General features: G+C 40.3%; 1 protein-coding gene across 1 annotated transcript; it reads left to right on the top strand.

Annotated features, from left to right (window-relative positions):
* The first annotated feature begins 7,973 nt into the window (after nucleotides 1-7,973).
* LOC146708801 (endothelin-3) lies at nucleotides 7,974-24,769 on the top strand. Its single transcript, XM_085455631.1, has 4 exons — nucleotides 7,974-8,224; nucleotides 8,866-9,103; nucleotides 22,087-22,239; nucleotides 23,172-24,769. The coding sequence occupies exons 1-4, from the start codon at nucleotides 8,152-8,154 to the stop codon at nucleotides 23,248-23,250; spliced, it is 543 nt and encodes a 180-aa protein (XP_085311757.1). The 5' UTR covers nucleotides 7,974-8,151; the 3' UTR covers nucleotides 23,251-24,769.
* Nucleotides 24,770-26,524: the final 1,755 nt, after the last annotated feature.

Raw genomic sequence — 26,524 nt, 5'->3', positions numbered from 1 at the left:
TCTTTAACTAAAATAATAGACTGGCTACACATCTGGAAGGTGTGCTAATCATGCATTAACATTGCTGCTTTTGAAATGTGACATTTCATACTGCAGCAATAATAATAATAGCAATTAAAAATACGAGCAGTAATTATAGGGGCCTTGCACCTTTCAATCCGTTGAGATGTGCTGCATGCTGCAGCTGAGGGACTAATCAGACTGTTGGACATATACAGGGAGTGCAGAATTATTAGGCAAAGGAGTATTTTGTCCACATCATCCTCTTCATGCATGTTGTCTTACTCCAAGCTGTATAGGCTCGAAAGCCTACTACCAATTAAGCATATTAGGTGATGTGCATCTCTGTAATGAGAAGGGGTGTGGTCTAATGACATCAACACCCTATATCAGGTGTGCATAATTATTAGGCAACGTCCTTTCCTTTGGCAAAATGGGTCAAAAGAAGGACTTGACAGGCTCAGAAAAGTCAAAAATAGTGAGATATCTTGCAGAGGGATGCAGCAGTCTCAAAATTGCAAAGCTTCTGAAGCGTGATCATCGAACAATCAAGCGTTTCATTCAAAATAGTCAACAGGGTCGCAAGAAGCGTGTGGAAAAACCAAGGCGCCAAATAACTGCCCATGAACTGAGAAAAGTCAAGCGTGCAGCTGCCAAGATGCCACTTGCCACCAGTTTGGCCATATTTCAGAGCTGCAACATCACTGGAGTGCCCAAAAGCACAAGGTGTGCAATACTCAGAGACATGGCCAAGGTAAGAAAGGCTGAAAGACGACCACCACTGAACAAGACACACAAGCTGAAACGTCAAGACTGGGCCAAGAAATATCTCAAGACTGGTTTTTCTAAGGTTTTATGGACTGATGAAATGAGAGTGAGTCTTGATGGGCCAGATGGATGGGCCCGTGGCTGGATTGGTAAAGGCAGAGAGCTCCAGTCCGACTCAGACGCCAGCAAGGTGGAGGTGGAGTACTGGTTTGGGCTGGTATCATCAAAGATGAGCTTGTGGGGCCTTTTCGGGTTGAGGATGGAGTCAAGCTCAACTCCCAGTCCTACTGCCAGTTTCTGGAAGACACCTTCTTCAAGCAGTGGTACAGGAAGAAGTCTGCATCCTTCAAGAAAAACATGATTTCCATGCAGGACAATGCTCCATCACACGCGTCCAAGTACTCCACAGCGTGGCTGGCAAGAAAGGGTATAAAAGAAGAAAAACTAATGACATGGTCACCTTGTTCACCTGATCTGAACCCCATTGAGAACCTGTGGTCCATCATCAAATGTGAGATTTACAAGGAGGGAAAACAGTACACCTCTCTGAACAGTGTCTGGGAGGCTGTGGTTGCTGCTGCACGCAATGTTGATGGTGAACAGATCAAAACACTGACAGAATCCATGGATGGCAGGCTTTTGAGTGTCCTTGCAAAGAAAGGTGGCTATATTGGTCGCTGATTTGTTTTTGTTTTGTTTTTGAATGTCAGAAATGTATATTTGTGAATGTGGAGATGTTATATTGGTTTCACTGGTAAAAATAAATAATTGAAATGGGTATATATTTGTTTTTTGTTAAGTTGCCTAATAATTATGCACAGTAATAGTCACCTGCACACACAGGTATCCCCCTAAAATAGCTACAACTAAAAACAAACTAAAAACTACTTCCAAAAACATTCAGCTTTGATATTAATGAGTTTTTTGGGTTCATTGAGAACATGGTTGTTGTTCAATAATAACATTATTCCTCAAAAATACAACTTGCCTAATAATTCTGCACTCCCTGTATAGTATATATAGTATAATAGTTCCTTATTACTTCCTCTAGGCTGCGTCAAAGAAGACACAGTACTTATATCAGAATCAGAATCAGAATACTTTATTGATCCCTGGGGGAAATTATTTTTTGTTACAGTGCTCCATTTTAAACCAACATTAAGACAAGACAGACAATACGCTAACTAAGAATAGTACAATATATACATATATATACATACATACATACATAAGTCACTCATAAATAAATAGTTGGAAAAGAAACATGTGTAGCTGTAGCAGCAAACAGTGTGTTAAGTGGATGCGTTGTACAGGGAGATGGCCACAGGCAGGAATGATTTCCTGTGTCGTTCAGTGGTGCTTTTCGGTAATCTCAGTCTCTCACTGAACGTGCTCCTGTGACTGACCAACATGTCATGGAGTGGGTGGGAGGTGTTATCCAACATTGTCTTTATCTTGGACAGCATCCGCCTCTCCGACGCCACCTTGAGGGAGTCCAGCTCCATCCCCACAACATTGCTGGCCTTACGGATCAGTTTATTAAGTCTGTTGGCATCTGTGACCCTCAGCCTGCTCCCCCAGCATGCAACAGCATAGAGGATCGCACTGGCCACCACAGACTCATAGAAAATTATATGTCAAATGAAATGTCATGTACATCAAATGTGTATCGCCAAGTCACTACGTGGCGCTGTGAGTGTGACCTTATACTGACACACAGATGTTTCCAGACTTGGACGCTAATCATGTGATGTTTGGCACAGATTACGGTTATGACAGCTTCTGTCAGCAGGTCTGTAAATAAAAAACAGAACAACAGAAGGGTTGAGTCTAATTAAACTAAATCATCATCTGCGTAGGTTGATTACTGATATTAACATTAAATTTTGTATTGATTTATGGGTTTCATAATAACTGCAAACTGATGACAGCTGTAATGCTTAAAAATGAACTTGTAAACAAAACAACACCGTAGATAACTGTGTAATTGTCCTTTTTGTGCGCTTTTATACAGTTAAAATAACATGTTAGTCTCACCACCTGCAGGTACTTGTGTTTTAATTTTAATTTGTTAAAAATGTAAATGAACATTGTGATAACATCATTTTTACTTGAAGCTATCTTCCATAAAAGTATTTGGGTCACACTCCAAGGGTGTGGACTAAGAACTCATTGTCACCACCACACTGATCTGTAACTCATCTTTGAACTTGGCATAGTTGTGCTGACACTGTGTTTACATTGTTGTGCTGATAAAAAAATAAACCCAGATGGTGTCACGGTGGTGGAACGGACTCAGGCGCAGACTGAGAAAGCACGGTTCAACAATACTTTATTAATCACACTGGTGCGCTATGTACACGTGAAGGGGGGGAAACACCAGGGTCCCGGGGATCAATAGGCTGGGGAAACACACTTCTTCGCACTTGCTCCGCTCCTTGTCCAAACAATCTCCACACAAGCAGCCCACTCACACTCACGGGGTCCAGGGGTCACAAAAGGGCTGATCCAGGTAAACCTATTTACACAGACGAGGGTAAGTCAAAGGCAAGCACGGGAACAACAGAATCGCAATGAAGCCAGGCAACGCTAACGAGAGTTACTCAATATTCCAGCGACGAGTAGCTCAGAGCCCCTGCCTTAAGAAGAGCTGCAAATCACCGGACATCAGCTGCAGGTGCATGGGCCAAGGGCGGGAGCCCAATCAGAGCTCCGCCCAGGCAGACAGGTAGGAGAGAGAGAGCAAGGCGAGGGGAGCAGACAGAGAGTAAAACAACAAACACTTGTGGCCACACTGGGCTGGCCGGGGAGGCACAGGGAGCATGACAGATAGCAAACGATAGCTGAAACTATTTTAGGACAAAGATGTTGTCAATCAACATGAACTCTAACGTTAATCACTTTTGCACTCTTGGTTATTAACCAGTCCCAGGTTTCATCAGTTTGTTAACACTGATCCAACATTTATTTCACGTTGACCGTAATGATGATTGTTCAGTGTCTTCTCATATGGAAAAGAAATAGTAAAAACTTATATGATTTACTCATGAAAGTGGCCACTTTCTCATTACTTTCATATATTGTTTTAGGAAGTATCCAAAACATACAAGTTTCATTATATAATTTTTCAGGGGATCTTATATCTGTTTTCACTCTTATATGCTTTTCATACAAGTTTCACACAAGACAGATACAAACTTTATAAGATTTATATTTATCTTTTCCATATGGGTTCTCTCTGCGATCTGTCTACAGACAGACCTTTCTTCAAACTTAAGCTGCTTTTTGATCTCATCTGAATGTTGAAAGTTTGGTGACCTTGTGTTGTTATGTTGCTGATAAAAATCTGTCCACAGACATAACTGATAAACTTCCCCACACAGTATTTGTGCTTAGTTTATTTCAAATTAGCATATTTGTCCATTAGAGAGCCTATACAGATACCAACACAGAGGGCTGTGCAAGGTGAAAATAATGCCAGTGTGCAAGCTGTGTCATGCCATGCTTCTTATTAAGAGGCAAAATATCCAAACCTACATGGTCCTGTGTGAAAAAGCGATCGCCTCCTAAAACCTAATAACTGTTTGGCGAGCCTTTGCAGCAACAACTCTACTCAAGTGTTTGCAATAACCTGCAGTGCACCTCTACAGTCTTTTACAGCACTGTGGAGGTGCTGTAAAAGACCTTATACTTTCCCCTTTACACAAAGGGGAAAGTATAAGGTAAGTTTTATGTCTATACAGTCAGGAGAGAGTCGAGTGAGGAGTTTAGGGTGATGAAAGGCCCAAATGAATCAGTGTTTTTTTCTTTTTTCTAACTATCTCATCACAGGTCTTCCAACTGATCCCAGACTCTGATCTTTCTAAACCTAACCAGCTTTGTTATGTGGCTGAACGACACCAGGAGGCAAAGCCACTATCTACGATGTTCTGTTTATTTCCATAAGGATTCGACTTGTTGATATTTTAGAAATGGGTTTTTTGTTTGTGCTGTAGTTATGTTGATTCCTTGTGTTTATTTTATTGTGAAAACCTTTTCTTTCTCATAATTGTTACTCTATGTAAGTTATTTCCATGTTATGTGACTTACTGTTTTGTTTTAGGAGGCCTTTGTCTCTTGTATCTGTTTTCAGTTTGACTTCCTTCATCTTATTTCCATTGATTCGTCTGTACCTTGTTTTTCCCAGCTGTGTCTCAACCCCCTTATTAGCCCTCAGTGTATTTAAAGTTTTGTCTCTCCTTTGCTTTTTGTTGGTGTGCCTGTTTACCTGATTTGTGTGTTTCTGTTTTTATTGTTTCATGCTCTTCGCGTACTTCTTAGTTAATGTTTAGTTTGTTGCGTTTAACTTCAAGCCCATCTGTGAGTCACACATTTGGTTCCTGTGTCTTGCTAGAGTTATGAGAGAGTGTCCAATCCACAAGGTCCAGTGCGGTCTGTGAAGCCTGAGCCAACATGTCCCGTGTTACCAAAGTCTCCAGTGTAGCCCTGAACTGTTCCTCAGTTTTGCTCTGGCCTCGGGCCGGCCCCCTCAGCTATTGCTTGGCTTTGCACCACTTCGTAATTGGCCACCCAAACTGTCCTTCTGCTTTGTTTTACCCTTGGGCCAACCTCCTAAACTGTTTTACCTTCATTCCTGGAGTTTTTGCGTTTGTTTTCGCTTTGTGGGTGTAGGGGGATGTGGGCTGTTGGTGGAAGAAGGGGAAGGGAGAGAAGCACAAACACTGTATAATCAAGTGTTTGTGCTTTATTTAGAAAAAAGACATTTTTTATTATCATCAAACACTTTTTTCAGGAACTTTTGATTAAAATGTGTCCTCTTTGCAGATTCACAGCAATGTCTAGAGAAATACATGTTTCAGAGTGATATTCTGGATATACAGTATTCACTTAAAATTTGTTTTTTCTTGTTACTTCCAGTAACAAATCACGACAACAGTTGCCTTAAGGCGCTTTATATTGTAAGGTAGACCCTACAATAATACATACAGAGAAAAACCCAACAATCATATGACCCCCTATGAGCAGCACTTTGGCGACAGTGGGAAGGAAAAACTCCCTTTTAACAGGAAGAAACCTCCGGCAGAACCAGGCTCAGGGAGGGGCGGGGCCATCTGCTGTGATTGGTTGGGGTGAGAGAAGGAAGACAGGAGGAAGACATGCTGTGGAAGAGAGACAGAGGTTAATAACAGATATGATTCAATGCAGAGAGGTCTGTTAATACATAGTGAGTGAGAAAGGTGACTGGAAAGGAAAAACTCAATGCATCATGGGAATCCCCCGGCAGCCTACGTCTATTGCAGCATAACTAAGGGAGGATTCAGGGTCACCTGGTGCAGCCCGAACTATATGCTTTAGCAAAAAGGAAAGTTTGAAGCCTAATCTTAAAAGTAGAGATAGTGTCTGTCTCCTGAATCCAAACTGGAAGCTGGTTCCACAGAAGAGGGGCCTGAAAACTGAAGGCTCTGCCTCCCATTCTACTTTTAAATACTCTAGGAACAACAAGTAGGCCTGCAGAGCGAGAGCAAAGTGCTCTAATAGGGTGATATGGTACTACAAGGTCATTAAGATAAGATGGGGCCTGATTATTTAAGACCTTGTATATGAGGAGCAGGATTTTGAATTCAATTCTGGATTTAACAGGAAGTTTACTTACCTGGATGATTGAGAATGCATCAAGACATGATCAACAGAAATCAAAGATTAAAACTTGACAGATTGATGGTAACGTGTCTCATGAAAGCACCAGAAACATTAAAGTTATGTAAGACCCACATTGACCTCCTGAATTGTAGCGAGATGTCACAACAATAACAGACTTCACTGCAATTCTATCATTCCTCACAGTGACTAAGTCCTGACTACTGCTTCACACCCTTAACAAATGGGAATAACTGTCAAATTATTCATTAACCATATCATTCATCATCCTGTGCTTATAGGCAGGATCTGACTGAGTAGGAAGACTCACTGAGAGTATTTAATGGCACATACTGAAAATTAAGTTTTGCTGACATCACTTACAAAACATCCACAGAGGAAGTGATTCAAGGTGATGTGGTAACCAGAGACCATAAAAGGTCAATCACATTCAGCACCTGAGATTACCAATGTGAGCAGAGGATACGTGACTGACGTGTAGTAGGGTAGTACAAGGAAGGATAATGATTTTACTTAGTGGGTGAGACATGAGAGTGAGGTTGTAATGAAAAAAAGCCAGTAATCATGCTTGTAACAATTCAAACCTACTAACCACATCTTCTTTCCGTTGCTCCCTTTAGGGGTTGAAACAGCAGATCATTTGCCTCCATCTCACCCTAGCATCCATTTCTATCATACCAACCCTCTGTATTGTATCATAGTTCGTTTTTTTACCATCTTAGTTTGTTTATATTTTCTTAGTTGCTTCACTTGTAGAATACAAAGGTATGATATACTGATGCACTGCAGCTGCCTGAAGCTCATGGCTGAGAGAACCCTGTGAGGGAGTGCATCCTTTTAGAGATCCTGACCTCTGCCCTCATGCATCACATAAAACACCCAGCTGCTGGTGTTCTGCAGGCACAGCCCTGTCAAATTGGCAAACCAGAACTACAGGTAGAATAATACTTACTTTCAACATAAAAGCATAAAAGCAACACAAACAACAATACAAAATACACATATGATTTCTTAATTATAATTAAGAAATTTACACAGATATATAAGCCCTGCATCAGATTAGCATCACTGCATCACTGTCCAGAGTGTATCCCGCCTCTTGCACTAAGAGGATAAGCCCTATCCCCAGCGTCCTCCTCTGGCACACCAACCCTCTGCATATCCTCCTTCACTGCATCCATGAACCTCCTCTGAGGTTTTCTTCTTGTCCTCCTACCTGACAGCTCCAACTTCAACATCCCTTCTCCACCCACTATTCTCCACCTTGTCTCTCTAACTTTGCCACTTAAACTGCTCAACCTTGTCGCTCTGCTTGATATCTGTGTGCTAGGCCACTATTTGGAGTCACTAAACTGGGTCTCTGTGTCATGTTTGTGCTGTTGGCGCACAAACATGGGTGTAACGCGCCTTTGATTTCAGCAGCGTTCAGCACGGTCTTTTATTTTGAAAAGTGTCTCAGGAAGCTGGCGGGATATCCATGCTCACTTGTCACAGCGGTGTCAGCTCATAACGAACCCCAGTGGCTGTAAAAGGCAAACGGAGTGTGGAAGCGCAGCGGTGCAGAGTTGTATCAGACACATGATGCTCTATGAGGACATCTTTGACTCGCTTCACTGAGATAAGATACTCGAGAATTTCGGACGTTTTCATTCACCTGTTCTCACATTTCGACTTTTTCGTTTGTTTTTTTTAAGTTGATTATTCATTTCTAATGTTTGACGTGTGATGGCTAACGCATCATCATCGCTTGATGTGGGAGTTTTGTTTCTAATCGTGGTGACAGCATCTTTGACCAACGGTGAGTAGTGGTCGGTCCTTGTTGTGTTTGTGTTTTAATGAAGCAATGATCACACAGACCAGCTGGTGTGCGTTATTGTGCAGCAGTGACTGACAGGTCACAACAGATAGATCAAAACATGCAATTAGACTGAAATCATCGGTATAAGATTATACCGATGATTATTATAACATTGCAATTGACGTCATGATATCTATACAGTTTTAACCTTTTTAAAACACCAAAAAAATCCCACTAAAAGTGAGCACATGTTATGTCTTAGATCTTTTGAAAACTCGTCGGTGTTTTGTGACTCCAACGCGTTCGGTATTTTTATTGTTTTGAATCACTAAAACAAGAAATTCACTATTTAAAGTTCCATCAAAGACTCCGACTGGGACTTTAAATATATATATACATATATTTTCTCTCTGAGACAAACTCTACTCTCAACAGAATTGACCAATTACTGTTATGAAACTAAAATATGTAACTATTTATGCTTGATTTTTTTTTAACTACTCTAGAATCTGGATCTTTTGTAACCTTTTCAAGCAGAAATGTAATATACATGCATCTATAAAGAGCTTTTCCATGCTTTACCAAACGCTGTTTCATGTTAAGAATATGAGAGGAAGCTCTCATATGCTGTAATCTTGCAGGTTCTTCATTTAAGAAAGATGTGAGCCAGAGGAAGGAGGTGAAAGCATTCGAGCAGAGCGCACGTCTGCCTGGCGGGGTGGAGGATCTCGCCACTGTTGCTTCCCACGTTGAGCCGTGTTCTGACTGCGAGCCACCATTAGCCAGGAGGCGATCCAAGAGGTGCACATGTTACACTTACAAAGACAAGGAGTGTGTGTATTACTGCCACTTGGATATCATCTGGATCAACACACCGGAGTAAGTGTCCTTCTCCAGGCATTCTCAGTTTGCACCAGTTTTTAAGCAAGTGATGTGTGTAGCTAATGTCTTATTAGGTTACTATAGGTTACTAATGTGTTGGGCATCATGTTTCTTAGTGTGCACTGTACACAAATAATACAGAGACAAGAAATCAGATGTTGAAACGTAGAAATTAGATTTCTTTGATCATTTGATCTGCATCACTTCTTACTTTAGCTACATTTTCAGAGTCTTTGTGATCTGGGGAGGCCGGGTGCTGTAGTTTTAAAAGTCGAACATTTCTTCTTGATATAGGGTTTCAGCGGCTCAACAGTTCAAGGCCTCCTTTGTCTCGTGTTTTGCTTCTTAATTGGCTGAATGTTTTCGCAGGCCAGGTTAGCTGGCCTTATTTTTTTTCATATTAGCAATGCTGTTGGAAAACATGTGGTGAGATAGCCGGGCCCAGAAGGTAGCAGGCACCCCGTGAAAATGTCTTTCAAAGTGGGCCCCTCCCCGTCTACATTATACTGGATGCTTCACACAATTTGGACACATAAGATTTTATCTTGTGAACCAAAGCCAAACATTGCTTGAATGCAGTATACATTTTCCTTATGAATTAAATTTCAACTGCAAATATTTACTCAGCCATTTCACATTTTACTGATTAAATTAAGCACATTTTCTGAAAAACTTTGCAGGCAGAGAGGCATGCTGGGAAACGCTTGTACTTCATGACCTTCCTCCCTGTAATTTGTGCAAAATGCCCACAAACCTTTTGATGTCAACTACGCAGGAATTATTTTTTTGGAAAGTATCTTATAGAACAGTTTTAAATTGTGTTTATCAAGCAAAGTAAAAAAGTGGAAGGAAGAGAGCAGGATGAAGATAGTGTAAATACTTTGGATCTGAGCAGCGTTGGCAATGACTTTAGTGAATGCAAGGAAGGTCCAATAGATAAGTTCTGCTGGGTGAATAGTTTGTGTATTTGTGAAAAACTGAAACATTGTTGCCAATTGGGGTCATGTGATTGTTCGTTTTCTCTCTATATGCATTATTGTAGGGTCTAGCTAACAATATAAAGTGCCTTGATGCAACTGTTGTTGTGATTTGGTGTCATAATATCATGGATGCTGGCGAAGAAATGTGCACTGCTAACAAGATTGATGGTTCTTCTCCTCTTTCGATTTGATGAAATTGAAAATTTTGATTGGTCAGCTGCCAGGCAAAGTTTGCACTTCACCTCAGTGCATTTAAAAGAGCTTAATACCAGAGACAACAGCATTGTCCTCAGATCTTGGTTACAGTATATTTTCTCTTTGGATGGAAGAGTTTTAACTTCCATTTGTATAACTCTGACAATTCACTGACCAATCAGACTGGCTGGTTGCTGTCTCATTCCCATTAAGTTTTCCGTTTTGTTCTTTGTGAACATTTTTCTTGAGTAGCCATAGATCATGAAATTCCTAAATTCTGTTTAGAACAGACTTTAACAGTACGATGGACCCCTCCCCATATTTACTTAGAAAACAAGGAATCTCTCTGGGATTTTATTATGCCTTTGCTTTATGAGATGTTCTATAGAGTACTTTTTCCCCCCAATGGTGACGGTTTTTCCAGTAATTTATTGCCCCACCTATTTCGAAACATGTTGATAGCATAAAATTCAAAATGACCATATATTTATTTTAATATATATATATATATATATATATATATATATATATATATATATATATATATATATATATATATATATATATATATATATATATGCGGGAGTATGGGGTGTCTGGCCCATTGCTACGGGCTTTTTCTCATATGTCAGTATTTCCTGTGTCTTTGTGAAGTGTAGCGATTCCATATAATCCGTAAAGGTCTAGACCCTGAGCCCTCTGGTATTTTAATTCCACTGAGGATTTCTTGCAGGCAGCAGGGGAGGGCTGTGTCCACCTTTTGGCCATCTTGGATGTTTGGATTGTTTATAGGTAGCCTTGGAATGTGAGATAGAAAGAACCCTTTGGAAATTTACTCTAAAGTTGAATCTTAAAACAGAAGAAACGGGTTGTCCAACACCAATCACATAGGTTTGACTAGCCGAGACTATTGTTTTCCTTCGTCTGTTTTTCACTCATTCGGCATTCTTGTTCCTTTATATTAGCTTAACAGTCTTCAATTTGAAATCTCTAAATATTGCGCTTTTCTTTCCACAGCTGAACTCGCTTTGAACCTTTTCATCACTGATAAGTGAGAGACAAAGCAAAAGCTAATTCACCTGCAACAGAAGACATTAACTAATGCCTATCTGCAGAGTAGTATGTAGATTTAGCTGCCTTTACTGATTTCAAACAACAGGCCTCAGGGCAAGTTTAGCAGTACCCAGACGTAATGTGTTATGAGAATGTGTGTAGTGGGGTGATGGTTAGAGCCAGGAGGGGAATGGTATCTGGTCATCCATCTACTATCAGTTCTCAGATTTTTGCTTGAAGTGTGGCCATCAGCAGCAGAGTAAAAGCTGTCAGCCTGGTTTCAGTGCAGAGCAGCAACTGTGTCCTGTAACCACATGCAGAAGTACATGTGATCAATAGCGAACATCTGCGATGAGATCAAAGAAGCTCCTTTTCTCTGCAGTAACACCTTACAGATGAAGCCTCTGTGTGTCGGCTTTCTTCCTTTGGTACCTGGGCATTGTGCCATGTGGAGTGAATCAAGATGTCTTTCCTCTTCACATGTATTGCAGATATTAATCAATACTGGCACAGCAGGTTCAGAGCTCCCAATTTTTAAGCAGTGGTGCAGCCAGAAATGTGACCAGGTGTGGACGAACAGGCCAAACTGTTGAAACTGTGGTTTTTGTTCTGAAGGGATTTGATAAAATATAATACTTCAAGTATCCAAGTTTCTCGATTACAAAACTGTTGCATTTTGTATTATTGGGTAGGTTTGGTTCTACATACATGTACAGCATCTGTTACTGTTCAATTTGTTTTCTATTTAAGTATAAATCAACATAGTCTCAAATCAACATTTCCATTGTCTCCTTCCAGTCACAAGCAACCTGTCTTGGGTCAGAGGAAAGTAGGCTAGACTAGATGCATAGATTACGGGTAGGGTTACGATAACATTCACTCATGTTATGAAATTTCAACTGTCTGATCTACCCAAATTAATATGTTTATGACAGAAGAACTGCAAGGCCAAAATGCATGCATGTGTGACACTTAATTTGCAAAATATCAACGGTTAACTTGCTCGCTACTAGGGCTGCCACAAACGATTATTTTGATAGTCAACTAGTCACCGATTATTTTTGCGATTAGTCGACTAATCAGATCATCATCCATTGGACGTAAAACGTACAGCTTATTGCACCAGCAGCATCTGCTCTTATATAACTATCATTAGCTTACAGCTTTAAGTGTTTAAGGTCTGTGCTAACTAAAAATAAAGACAAGATGGTAGTTTATTAAATTTTAATTAAATTTGCAGATTGTTTCGGTGAAGTTTAATAAACTCAGACGATTTACTCAGGAACAAATAAAATACTGAAAAAAGCCAAACAATAAAATTTTTAAGTTATCTAAGTGACTTATATATGTTTTACCTGAGTAGCGAAAGACGGCGGTGGGTTTGAAAATGATCTGGTGGGAGTCCGGTGTTCTCACGGCTCTAGTGAGCCTAGCCCCCGGCTAGCTATCGAGCTAGTGGGTAACAGACGTCTCTGAAAACTAGGGTTGCCAACCGTCCCTTAAAATACGGAATCGTCCCGTATTTAGAAACAAAAGTACACGTCCCGTATTGAGCTAATAAGGGACGCACTTTGTCCCGTAATACAGTGAGAATCAAAAGTAGTCTATAAATGTTAATGGAATTAACGCTTTGTTTGAAAACATAATTCCCAGCCCCTCTCCTGCTTTGTGACCAATGAGCTGACAGCACACTTACGAGTATGACAATTCAGATTACCACTCATCTCATTGGTCGAGGAAAGGTCGCTTGCGGAGAAAATACCGGAAGACAACAAATGACCACAACAAGAAGCATGGCCAACAGGGAAACAAACGCAGACACTGCGGTGCAAGTCTCGGACGACAGTACACCTAAAGCTGGGCAGACACTGCGATTTTTTTCAGTCACGTTATTCAGCTCCTGCTCAAACTGCACGATTGACTCGCAGGGGTTAGAAGTTGGTAGGTCACGATGCAGGTCTCACACTATACGGCCCGATGCTCTGATGCGACCTGAGTGCTCACACTGTGCCTCCATAAAATGAAGGTTATAACAGAAAATCTGTCGCGCTCTCTCTCTCTGTCTTTCACTCACACAGACACACCACCACCACCATCAACTTTGCTAAATTGCTAATGAAAAACATTGATCAGGCAGCTGTGATTGAGCAGCAGTGTAAATGCAACTATTTTCACGGTTGTTGTGGTCGTGATAATTTTGTGATGCCACATCGAAAAGGCTCGGATGAGCTTTCCAAAGTTCTACAAGTTGTGCCTCCATCGCTTGTGTCCAGATCACACGCTGCACAGCCGTGCTGCTCCGTCTTTTTCACCGACGTTTACGTGTTTGCGCGCGAGCAGTGTGAGCGCCTGTGGTGACACCCTCACGAGCGATTGATGATCGGGAGCTGGTCGTGAGGTGTTAATCACTTCTCGTTACCCCACGTATACTACACGACGCACGATGAAGGCCAAAATCGGTCCGATCACTCAAAAATCGGCTCAAAATGGGCCTAAAACCGCACAGTGTGAGCCCAGCATTAGAGCAGCAATGTTTGTTCCCCTCAGAGAAAGGGAAGAATGGGAAAAGGAAAACACCTGGCTGGAAAAAGTTAAGATGGGCATGTGCAGTGAATATCAGCGCTATGTGGCCAGAAGTGTGATAATATAACTTATTTTGTGTAATAAACATGATTACAACAAATAGATGACTAATACATAAAAGTAATACATAGATGAATAATGATGATGAGTTATGATGCGTAATCATGGGAACAAGCGGGTTTTCAAACGGGAGCAGCTGATTAGCATTAGAAAAGCTGAAATAATACCTCAACTGAAGCCAATTGTACTAAATGCACTAAATGTGCACTGTTACAAGAATATTTTTCTTTCTATTGTTTTCTATTATTTTAAGTTAAGCAGGACAAAGTTCTTTTAAAGAAAGATTTACTTATATTCTCAAAAGTTAAGCATGACAGGCTTCTGTTTAAGAAGGAGACCTGTTTGTTGTCATTTTGAGCTAAAAATAAATGGCTAAATGATCATTTGTTTCACATGTGTTCATATCACAAAGAATAAACATCTACTTAAATCAAATTCAAGTCAAATGGTTAAAAAAATAATTTCACACACAAAAAAAGAGCTAGAAAATTCACCACACTGGGAAGGGTGAAGACAACTGGGTCGCCCGGCCCTGGCCACGAGGTGTCCCTTATTTATTTTTCAGGGAGTTGGCAACCCTACTGAAAACATCGGAGCGCTTTTGAAAATATGCGGTGTCTTGATAAACTGAGCCGATATTTGAGGTTTACACAGCTACATTCTCACCTGAAAATATGTTAAACGTTTATTTTGTGACCCAGAAAGAATAATAAGAGTAATATTAAAACTAACTAGCTGCCGCCATTGTTGGAAACTGAGCAGGGCTGTGCTATGAATTCTGGGACACAGCTGCTTCTTCTTCTTCGGGGTTTAACGGCAGCTGGCATCCTTGTACATGCAGTGCTGCCATCTTCTGTTTCAGTCCGTTATTACACTCTTAAATCCTGCTACTCATTCCTGCGTCTTTTGTGATCTTACAAAGCTTCAAACGACGCGTCGACTATTAAATCAGTCGTCGACGATTTCGATAGTCGACGTAATCGTGACTAGTCGACTAATCGTGGCAGCCCTACTCGCTAAACATAAAAACGAACTCAGCCGTAAATGGGGATATCATTGAGGAGGTCAAGGGTCATCCTTAGACATCAGGCATTGGGGTTTACTTTTAACATATCACTTGGCAGTAGTCTGCAAACAGTATTTTATGTTTTGGGTGAAATTTCACATGTTGAAAAGGTGAACATAAGTGATTGGACTAAAATTAGTTTCCTAAGGTTTTATGCCACCATCTTGTTAACTGTAATAACAGAGTTAGATTTTGGTGCGTGCCTCTGTCTGTCTCAGTCATGTATCATTTTTGTTACTACTAATGTGAAAATGTGTATGATGCATGGTAAGACCGACCTCCATCCCAAGTTGAAAGGCAAAGATCAAACAAGTGTGAGGTATGCATGCTGTCAGAAGTGTAAGATTATCTGGTGACTTTAAAGGTTTAGGTGTAATTAATGTGTTTATAGGGGGTGAAGTTGTTGGGGCTCGCTTAAATAAATCACAGTTATGTTTTTAACATTGCACTCCAGATTTATGGATGTTCAGAATATAAACTAACATCAGTCTTAAGCATGGATGCTCATCCTTTTTCATGTAAATGTTTCAACATTTTTTCCTGTACTGTATCAGAAAACTAGTTTATAAAGATATACACTTTGTAGAGGGTTTACCTAAAGTAGAACTGAAAGAACTGCAATAACTGGCTGTGGGTCTTTTACATTTCTACAGAGGAATTTTAACCCAGCCACCTCAGCCCGAATGCCATGTTTTAAGCTCATGTCACAATATGTCAGTTTGATTTAAGTCCAGGCTTTAACTTTAACCACTCCAAAACGTTCATTTTGTTTTTATTGAGTCAATCAGAGGTGGACCTGCTGTTGTGTTTAGGGTCACTGTCCTGCTACACAACCCAAGTGCGACTTGTGCTGCAGGGCGTAAACTGATGGCTCGACATTCTCTTTCAGGATGTTTTCATTTGTGGCAGGTAGTCTATGTCCTATCATCACACTATCGCTGCGATGTTTGACTTTTGGTATGATGTTGTTTTTATGAAATGCGTGACTGGACACACATTCCAAAAAGTTCAACTTTTCTCTTGTCAGTCCACAGAATATTAAGTCTTGGGGACTATCGGTATGTTTGTTGGCAAATGTGAGATGAGCCTTTGTTTCTTTTTGGACAGCAGTGGGTTTTGCCTTGGAACTCTTGGATGCCATTTTTGCCCAGTTTCTTTCTCATTGTTGAATCATTAACTGTGACCTTAACTGAGGCAAGTGAGGCCTGCAGTTCTTTAGATTACTTCTCAGTTCTTTTGTGACCTCCTGAATGAGTCATCAGTACACTCTTGGAGTCATTTTGGTCTGCTGGCCACTCCTGGGAAGGTTTACCACTGTTCCACGTTTTCTCCATTAGTGGATAGTGTTTCTCACTGTGTTTCACCCTTTCCAGACTGATTAGATGTCAGTGATGACAGTTTGTTTTTGGTTCTTGAGGTTGTTTCATGGTACGATGTGTTGCTTTTTCAGATCTTTAAGCCTACTTCACTTTGTCAGACAGGTTTTATTTAGGTTATTTCTTGATTCAACAGGTCTGTCAGTAATCCACCCTGAGTGTGACTAGTGAAACTGAACTTTAATTAATTAAGTTTTTTGGAAAGTTAACTCATGATTTAACAAGAGAGCACAATTCAGCAGGGTAAGGGCTATACTTGTGTTTTTATTACAACATCCTGATGTCAGCCTGTTTGTATCTCAAAATATGATGACTTCAGCCTGTTATGGTGTCACCGTGACGCCATCATATTGAGAAAATAAAAAGTTTGTTGTACAGGTATCTCCAGGCACTTTCATTTGAAAAGTGACCTCGGGCGCTAACAATAAAGATCAAGGTCAAATGCTTAGCCAACCTTGGTACGCATAGCCTCAAAGGTCTAGTATATTGTTGTAAATTTTGAAGACTGTCCATAAAAAATTGCAGGTAAAGTAAAGCTTTGACAGATTTTCACACTTGGTTTTATCCTTGACCTGATTTTCACCAAAATTAAATCCACTCGAAATGTTATTGTTATCTACCATCACACAAAATTTGAACATAACATCATAAAACTGTGGATGCTACACTGCTAACATGCTAGAAAAACAAACAAAGGGCCAGGCAGGTTTGGATAGTGTTTTTTTTCCCTTAAGGCAGCTGTGGCTCAGGAGATAGAGTGGGTCATCTACCAACTGGAAGGTCAGTAGATTAATTAGCCGGCTATTTCTTTCATCCCACGATTTCCAGAACTTGGAACAATTTAAACAAACAAAAAACAAACAAGAAATGTTGTGATCGTACGCGGTTAGGGTCATCGGTGAAGATGACTTTGACCTCAGAGGGTTAATGATAGAAATCAGCTATGTGGAACAGCTATTTTCCTAAATGTATGAGGTCTCATCATGTGGGGGCACTTTCAGGCTGAGTTCATTACTCTACATAATCATACATACAAGCTTGTTTATGTATGTGGCTGACTTTATGAAAACTCAGTCACCCGAAAAAGCTGTTTTTTGCAATACCACCAAATCTGTAACAACTGGGCCTCTGGAGAACTTCAAGACATGTTGAGGAGCTAATTTAGCCATTTAAATCTGCTGTGTTGGATCAAGGACACATAAAACCTGCAGGACAGGCCTGGCTTTACCTTACCACAACCTTATACTCACGATGGGTCACCAGTAATCTGGTGGATGCAAAAAGGTTAAATACTCAGAACTAGAGTAACAATCAGTCAGACTGCACTTCTCTCTCCAGGTAGAGTTTACCTGATTTTACCCTCAGGGCTCATTTTTGGACCTCTAGATAACTATGGAGACGCACGCTTGCATGTGAAGATGACCTATGAAACTAATTATCACACTGGGGAAGAATGGTCATTTAAGTAACTTTCAGTGTAGTTGGTGCCAGACAGGCAGCTCAGAGAATTTCAGAAATTTCACTGACAGGTAGCATTCCTGCTCAAGTTCAACACTCAAAGCATTTTCAATTAAAAATATCATTCACCCAGTTACACACACAGTCATATGACTCTCGCACTCTGATGGTTACATTGAGGGCAACTCTGGGTTCAGCATTCTCCGCCTCGACAGGTCGACTGGAGGAGCAGAGGATCGGTGCATCGACCTTCTGCAACACCCGAGTCACAGCCATCGCAATAAATAATACTGTATATGTTTAATAAAAGAAAGCTTACAATGACAAAGATCTGTACCCAGACATGTGACAAAGCCATATCATTAAACTCATACAGAGGTATGGATAATGTCTTCTACACTGACTCTGATTTAAAACCCTGATGCAGATGCATGTGAAGATACTGACTGAGTTCTGTGTGGACAGACCGTCTCTCCTTTCGGAAGTCAGTAGATGAAACATTTTGTAAGAGAAAGGATCACCCACATGCTGTTTCTGTTTGTAAGAGTAGAGAAGAGGAGGTTCGTGGTCAGCGTGACGCCCCTCCCGCAGCACCACAGCTTATATTGTTCAAGAGACCCGCTTCTGAAGTTCAAAGGAAACAACATGTTCACTGTGAAGTGATCTGTTTTTTCCAGCTCACACTTTATAGCAGTTTACAGCTATTTAGGGAGACTCCAACAAGACTGGACAGCAAGGTCAACATGATGAGTTTACATGTACAGCGTGGTTCTAACTGGTCTGGTTTTTGTCATTTTTTGTTGTAGTACTGATAGACAAACTTAATTATGGAGATCTGTGTTTGACATATCAGGGGAAGAAAGAGAGGGGATTTGGTGACTAGTTTGGCCATCCACCAGATGGAGGACATCAGTTTAGGGTTGTAACACTGGAAGCGATGGGCGAAAAAGCCTGTAGGAGACCATAGTTTGTGAAATGTGAAATGCTTTTTTATCATGTGCATTCTAACACTGACTCCACACCTAGAAACCTGGTTGCCTGTTGCGAAGTTAAAATCTCAGTGAAAAAATTTGTTACGTTAGTCAACTTATTTGGAAAAGAAAAGAAAGTGAACGATTGATCGATAGATGATAAATTTAAAACATGAAAAAAAAACATGTTATTAGGGTGCTGCCAAGACACCCTTATTCCTCAATGACTTTATATCTCTGGAACTTTACTATAAAAAGCACAGGGCACCAGTAGTGGACCATCAAACTCTGGTCTTCTAAAGCAAATGCCGATCGGGCTCCACTAGAGGACGCCGGGTCCTCAGGCTGCCCTAATGAAGTCTGTTTGTAATCGTCTCATTGTTCCCCCTCTAGTGCACCTGTTAATTTTATTAATACCAAAGCAGCTGAAAGTGATTAAAGTTAAGATTAACTGACTCTGATTAGAAAGTGTACAAAGTTGAGCTTGTTTTTGATTCAGTGAGCCTTCACGACATCTAGATGGAGTCGTTGTAGGATAACGGTGATCAGTCACAAAAACTTTGGATTTGCAATGAGCCTTTCCTCTGAGGTGTTTCATGGACCCAAACCACAGCAGCATAGCAGTGTAGCTGCCTCACATCTTTTATATCAGCATTTTATATGGGCCTGTTCGTTTGACCAGTCCATTTTTGTCTGGCTACGGTTAACAAAGAAAAACAAAACATATATTAACAAAAAACTGCAATAAATTTGCCTGATATCAGAAAGAATTAATCTCCTTCCATCTTTGGATTAGCACTGCCTCCATTCTTTGGCACTGATGGCTAATCACTAGTGCGCTCATTTTTCAAAGGTATGATCTGTTTTTCAGTTTTTATTAGGGATTAGTAAAAATATGAATTTTTTATTTTGGACTCGTAGGACATCGTACTATTTGACTTTTGAATGTTTTTTTATGTGAAAGTTCAAAAACATAAAATATAACTTCAAGCTCAAGGAATTAAAAACTAAGTATCTCTGGCTGTCATCCTAAATGTATAAAAAATGCCCACAAAAGAGAAAACTAACATGGAATTTGGGTTCAAATCATTTAAAAATGCATTAAAAGTTATAGCTTTTACTTTTGCTGCCATCTATTAGATTTTTGATATAATATATATATATATATATATATAGAAAAACGCCTGAAAAAGCAGCAGTTGAGGGCATTTGCAGTTAAAGCCTGACAAAACATCATGAAAACAGAAACTAAGCATCTGGCAGTGTCCATTTGTTCCAGACTGAAGCCAAAACTTGCATGAAGATCTCTGTTTCCATTTACATTAATTTGTCCATGAAAACAGAGAAACTGTGCAAAAGTTTCTGTACTTGCTGATATATCATTTTTGTAGAAACTGAGACGTTAGTGCATCTTTATTGTTTCATTTCAAGTCCAGGAAAAAGTCGTTATGTTTCTCTCCTTTTTGCTTTTCTCCAAAAACAGACAGAGTTTGGAGCTACGTTTGGGACTGAGGTTGGAGTCATAGCCATGGATGATTTAAAAAAAACCCAAAAAGCTAGCGTGGTGTTGCCTTTTGTTTTATACATATGCTCAAAAAGCATTTCCAGAAACTAGAAAATGTTACAATTCAAATGAAGTCCTATACGTTTTCACATTACTGTCTGTTTGGTCTAAACCAGAGGTCGGCAGCATGCGGCTCTTTAGTCTTTATTTTGCGGCTCCGGGTGGTTTGGGAAAATAAATTAGAAGTATTTAGCTGAAGTGTATTTTATTTGTGTTTAGTTCTTTTTTACCTTGTAGTTCTAAATTGGAAGATTATTGTGATCTTGAAATATAAAAATAAAATTATATTCTATTATTTTTTCATCGATCAAAATAAGCGTCACACTCGCGGAAGCCGGTGTACCCGCCGAAACGCCGCGCATTTATCGAGACTTTCAACCCCAGGTAGGGCAGTTATGGATCCACATTATGTCAGCAGCTGTTCTCCACCGTGAACTATGTTAAAAACAAACAGCGCTCACGCCTCACAGACAACAGCTTACAGTCCTGCGTAAAGATGAAACTGGCTTCGTACAGCCCCGACCTGCAGACGCTGTGCGCAGAGGTTCAGGAGCAGAAGTCCCATTGTAAACAGACCTGACGATGTTTGCATGAACACGCTTTTCAGCATCTCTTTATTGACCACTTTTCACACGCGGCTGCACGCATGGGTGCAGCTTTTTTTTTTCCAATTATTTTTGTAAAGTCAGGTCAAGGCTCCAAAAGCCCAAAGGCGATATAACAGTTTTTGTTTGCTGGATCGTTTTAGTTCAGCTTTCCTTTTGTTATATTTCTTTAAGAGTTCAAAATGTGTTAATTACATAAATAAAATGTAATTTTCTCTGTAGCACTTCATGGATTTCATAAGCAGCAAACTGTAGTTGTTCAAACAAAGCATAAAGGTAAAAAAAACAATATAGTGTTATCTTTCATCCTAAAAAAAAAAAAGAGGGTCACTACACTTCTTTCATTTCTCTGACATCCATCCTCTGGCTCAGCAAATCAGACAACAACCTCATGTCAATTTCAAAAAGTATTTGTGGCTCCCAGTGTTTTCCTTTGCGTGGAAACCGGGTCCAAATGGCTCTTTGGGTGTTAAAGGTTGCAGACCCCTGGTCTAAACTAATCAGGTGAAAATTTCATGAAAAGGAACGGATATTAACTGAATCCTCAACTTAGATGGCTCACCTGCTTGATGTTAAGAAGTGAATAACAGGGATATTTTTAGGCAGCAGTGTCGTGTTGTGGTCGTGATGTGCTGGGTTGAATTGTTCCGAAAGGTGTTTTATATATTCTGCCCCCATTTTTTATCACAGAGTTGGAAGACAAAAATTAGAACCACCACAGAGTACCTTTACCCTCATATAACCACAACAGAGTGTAAGCTGCACCCCTTTGATGCAGAGTCAGAGAATAAACATCCCAAGGCCAGGATTATGCTTGCTTGTGGACATGCACACAGGCAGCTGGGGAAGCCACAGAGTAGCTGTTCTCTTTTGTTCCATCCTTCAGGGTGCATGTTGGTGCTTTGTAGTGTAGTGTCTCTGCAGTCACAACAGGGGGCAGGTGATGACAAAATTCATATCACCCAGTAAAGTGTACTTGTGGAAACTGTAACACTGATGTATGCTTCCAGCTGTAAAACTCATAGTTCTGTGGTCAGTAAGTGCATTGTGTCTGCTTTTCTTCTTTTAGGCACACAGTACCATTTGGTATGTCCAGTTACCAGGGTTCCCTGCGTTTAAGACGCTCCACTAGGACCGAGCGGGTGAGGATAGGGGTGGAGGCTCAGCGCTGCGCGTGCTCACAATACAGCGACGTGGACTGCATCAGCTTCTGCAAGATCAGGTAGAGGTGTGATACGAAATAAAACAAATGAATGTGTTGTATGCCAGTATTATTCTATTTCTTTAAAAAAAAATTAAAAGGTCTTAAAATGTCTTACATTTCCCAAAATGTTGCTGTAGTGCAATAACCTACCTAACAGCACAATTTTCATCCTCTTCTGCTGTGCCATAAATAACTTCACCACAGCATCCAGATGGTTCTAGCATGCCGGAACAGAGACAGCATAAAGAGGAAGTAACACATGATATACTTGAAAGACAGCATTGAATCATCAGCTTTGTTCACATTCGGTGACAGATATTTCCATCCATCCTTTTCTGTTCTTGTCCAACTTAGCATCACAAGGGGTCTGAAGCCTACTGCAGTTGTTATAGGTGGCCAGTCTATCAGCGGATGAATGATTTAGCCTCCTGTATTTAGTGAGCATCCTGGGGATGCATCAAATTTACACCTCTAACTTTACAGCACAAGGAGCTCAGGGGACATGACGGAAGTGGAGAGCTGAAAAACCTGAACACTAGACTGGGAGTGCAAAACAGCCAAAACCTCTTACTGGGCATAAATATAAAGTAAATACACAAAGTGAAAAATTAAACTGCAACCAAACAAAGACTCAAACTGAAACACGGGGTCAGAGATCCAGGATCATGACATCGTTCTTTTCCAGTGCAAAGGAGTTCAACCTTACTGTTACCTAATTAAACTTATTCAACTAACAGATATATAATTCAAGAGAGGGGCCTGAAAACTGAAGGCTCTGCCTCCCATTCTACTTTTAAATACTCTAGGAACAACAAGTAAGCCTGCAGTGCGAGAGCGAAGTGCTCTAATAGGGTGACATATAAACAATAATAATGATTGTAATTATTTTCAGTATTTCAGAAATGATCCTCTTTGAATTTGACTTTAAGATGTGTGTTGTTTTTCCACAGTCAGACGAGACCACACACAGCATTGCCAAAAACAGACGAGAGGACAGCAACTCAGCGGAGTGGCCCTGCTGTGAAATAAGTGCATTAAAAGCGGCAGGCCTATGAACTGAAAAGTGGTTACACATTCTAAGACATAGCGTGTATGTCTGCGTTTCTGTAGGTGGATATCTTGTAGTGTCTTGTCATCAGACTGAAGGATGTGTAACACCAAAGGTGCTTGCACAAATCTAAAAGCCAGCAATTCCACGTTCCACTAACAGAATCTCCGCCCCTCTTCTCTCCTGCCAACCTCTGCTCATCTTTCAGAACTTGCTGCCTGTGTCTGTTCAGCAGGTGTGCATGATGGTTTCCATTACTCTGACACAACTGAAGCTAGTGGCTGATTTGTGCGGACTATAAGACATTTGGTTGCTCACACACAATGTGGACGCCTCTGCTCCAGGGACATCACTGAAACTCCATGGCAACATTGGCACAACATCAAAGCCAGGAAGTCAGCATTACTTTCTTTTTTTACAAATTCAGTTTGTCACAGTTACTGAAAGAGTCAGGATATCTTTTTTTTTTTCTTTGTATCATTACATTAAGGATGTTCTTTATTGTAAAGCACGTCTGAGATTTTTGGAGGTAACAGAACTGAAAACAAAAGTTAGCAGTCTGTTTTATAAGCTGAATCCATTCCACGGTCGTGTGTGTGTGAAATGTGTTCCAATATATAAAGGCTATAAGTTATTTTTCATACAAACCAAATACGATAGTAAAAGTGTGTGATAAGATGTTGTATATAGATATATCTGATTATTCTAGCCAGCAAGTCTCTGTATTGAAAAATTTAGAAAAGTACAAAAGTTTGTACCACAAAGTAAATTTAAGGTGCCACTTCTTTTTCGTCTGTTTTTCTTAACCTCTTAACATCCATCATACTGGCAGTAATCTTTTGGGGAGTACTGGCAAGGTTAGATTCACATCTACTCTGTTATATTTACCTCTCTGGCATAGCACATGGAAATCTAATAGAAGATCTCTAAAGCCAAAGTGCATATAAGAGAGTTGATTTCAAAGTTAAGATGTTTCACTTTCTAAAACTATGCTTTTTTACCCCGTGGCTAAATGTCGACTAACTAACTCTACCACTACGTGGTTAACTGGCAGTCTGGTGGATGTTAAAAGGTAAATGACTGCACCACGGAGTAAACAGCTGACCACCTGTGCAGGACGGATGTTAAAATAACTAAAACGCAGATGAACTCGGACAAATGGAAGACTTCTTTGCTTCATGTTTGAAACATTCTGATGAACATCAGGATTATTTAAAGATATTTAAAATAAACTTGATACCTAATTAACATGTCTGATCAGAGGCTCCGTTACACAGGGATAATAAACTGTTGCAACTAGCTGTTGTATCTGTTCTGATAAAGTCAGCACACCATGTTTATTGTATTGCACAGCGAGGTCAGCACTATTATAAATATTATCCTGCATTTGAGTAACTGACATACAGAGCTATGCAGCATAACTTCAGAGAGCTTTAGCATTCATATTAAATCTGCTGTATTTATGTCTCTGTAATAAATAAAGATAAAATATTAAAACTGTGCATGGTTTGTACATGCCGATGATTCCTAGACAGGGTAACATTAATGTTATATAGTATGCATATAAAATTATCCCAAAGAAGTGCCAGTATTTGCCGTATATGTATTTAGGCATCAGTCAAGAGTAGTCAAAAAACCTTTGTGTTACCCGTCAATAGAACTTAGCACCGTTCATACTGTGTCGTAAAGAATTTCACTAATTCTGAAGAACATGAAGTTGGGTAAGGGGCATTGCTCCATGCCAGTGTAAGAAGCAGTCAACACTGTGTGAAACTAGGAACACTGCACATGTTTGTGAAAGATGGATCTGTATTGCAATTTTCCTGCAAAAGAGTAAAGAAGGATTTGCATCGTGTCACACTCCAGCAGACAATGTGTACTTGTTGTCCTGTTGGATGATGGCTTGGATCAGTAAGTGCTATTAAATGGGTGTGCAGTGACTTTTTCGCACACAAGAGTTTTGTCAAAAACACTTCAGACTTGGTTTTTAACCATGACCACAAAGATCTCCTAATCTTTGTTGTTTTTTTGCCCAGCCTTAATTATGGTTTACGTGGCATAAACACAGTCTTAAACGTACCGTGGAATGACAGTGATTACTGACCGCCTACAGCCTGGTTTCTGAAATAAAAGTTTTTAAAAATCAACCAAATTTTATATCTCTGCCAATATGCCACTCTTAGCAACATGTAGTAACAAAATAAGGCAGTTTGTGTTTTAACTGGAGATGCAATTAAAATCCAGGGATTGCATTACACAGTTCCAGTAATGGTCTGCACTTGTATACGGTGGTAATTCAAGGTACTTGCATGCCATCTGAACAACATGGGACCTTACCCAAGGGCATTAGCCTTACAGCCCCCCCCCCCGACCCCACATTAATTATATCTGGACAATTTTCCTCATTATGGCAGAGGAATGTACCTTAAGCATATAAGAGCCAGTTCTTTCGTATTGTCTGTAACTTGTGACTGCAGGATTGTTGCCAACACAACATATTCAAGAATGTTCCACATAAATTAAAGTACCCACTTCTTTGCCCACACGGGCTTGTAATGACAGAACCATTCAAGTACGAGTGATAAATAGAACAATTATGTGACTAAATTTAAAAAAAGCTTGTGGTTTGTGGTTGTTCCTGATATTGGCAGAGGACAGTCTCAAGCCAAATAACAAGTTAAGACACCTGGGAAAATGCTGGAGTCAGTCATGGAGTAAATTCATTCATGTTGGTTATTCTTCAGCGTTTTTCATTATGTTTTGATCTTTTAATAATACATGGTATGAGCATTGCTTTGAAGATTTAATGAACATAGCTCTGAGGAATGTATTCTATTGGTACGGACAGATGTTGTGTTCTCAAATAAAACTGTGAGAATAAGACTATGAGTTTTTAGTGCAAACTAAATTGTGTTTGCACAATACTGATGGCACACACTTAACAGAAACCCTCTCACATTTGGAAATGTTTACTTTTTTGATTAGATGGGGTATTCATGTTTTCCTTTTAACCCAGAAATACATTATTGTGGCGCACCCATCCTCACTCCTCGGGTGGGAGTGGCTGGTGCCCGGTAGGGGTCGGCATCCGTTCCTGCTCCCCAGAGGAGGGCCGTTGAGCAACAGCCAGGCCCACTACCGGCCCAGCCAGAGGTGGAGGACTAGGCGTGCGCAGCCGAAGATGGACGTCGTGAGTGCTGCGTCGCCGCTGCTCGCCACTTGGGTGGCCTTCGCTGCAGGGAAGGCGGATGCACC

This window comes from Copadichromis virginalis, linkage group LG5, assembly GCF_057382275.1.
Source record: "Copadichromis virginalis isolate Kocher_CV1m ecotype Utaka linkage group LG5, C_Virginalis_male_GT1.1, whole genome shotgun sequence".
Lineage (NCBI taxonomy): Eukaryota > Metazoa > Chordata > Actinopteri > Cichliformes > Cichlidae > Copadichromis > Copadichromis virginalis.
The sequence above is the reverse complement of the archived record's forward strand: the minus strand, read 5'-3'. Positions and strand labels throughout refer to the sequence as shown.

Bases quoted from the DNA above. Each gene is read 5' to 3' on its own strand.
- LOC146708801 (XM_085455631.1), top strand. From the start codon at position 8,152: ATGGCTAACGCATCATCATCGCTTGATGTGGGAGTTTTGTTTCTAATC. The intron at 8,225-8,865 runs GTGAGTAGTGGT...GTAATCTTGCAG, and splicing joins GACAGCATCTTTGACCAACG to GTTCTTCATTTAAGAAAGAT. The intron at 22,240-23,171 runs GTAGAGGTGTGA...GTTTTTCCACAG, and splicing joins ATCAGCTTCTGCAAGATCAG to TCAGACGAGACCACACACAG.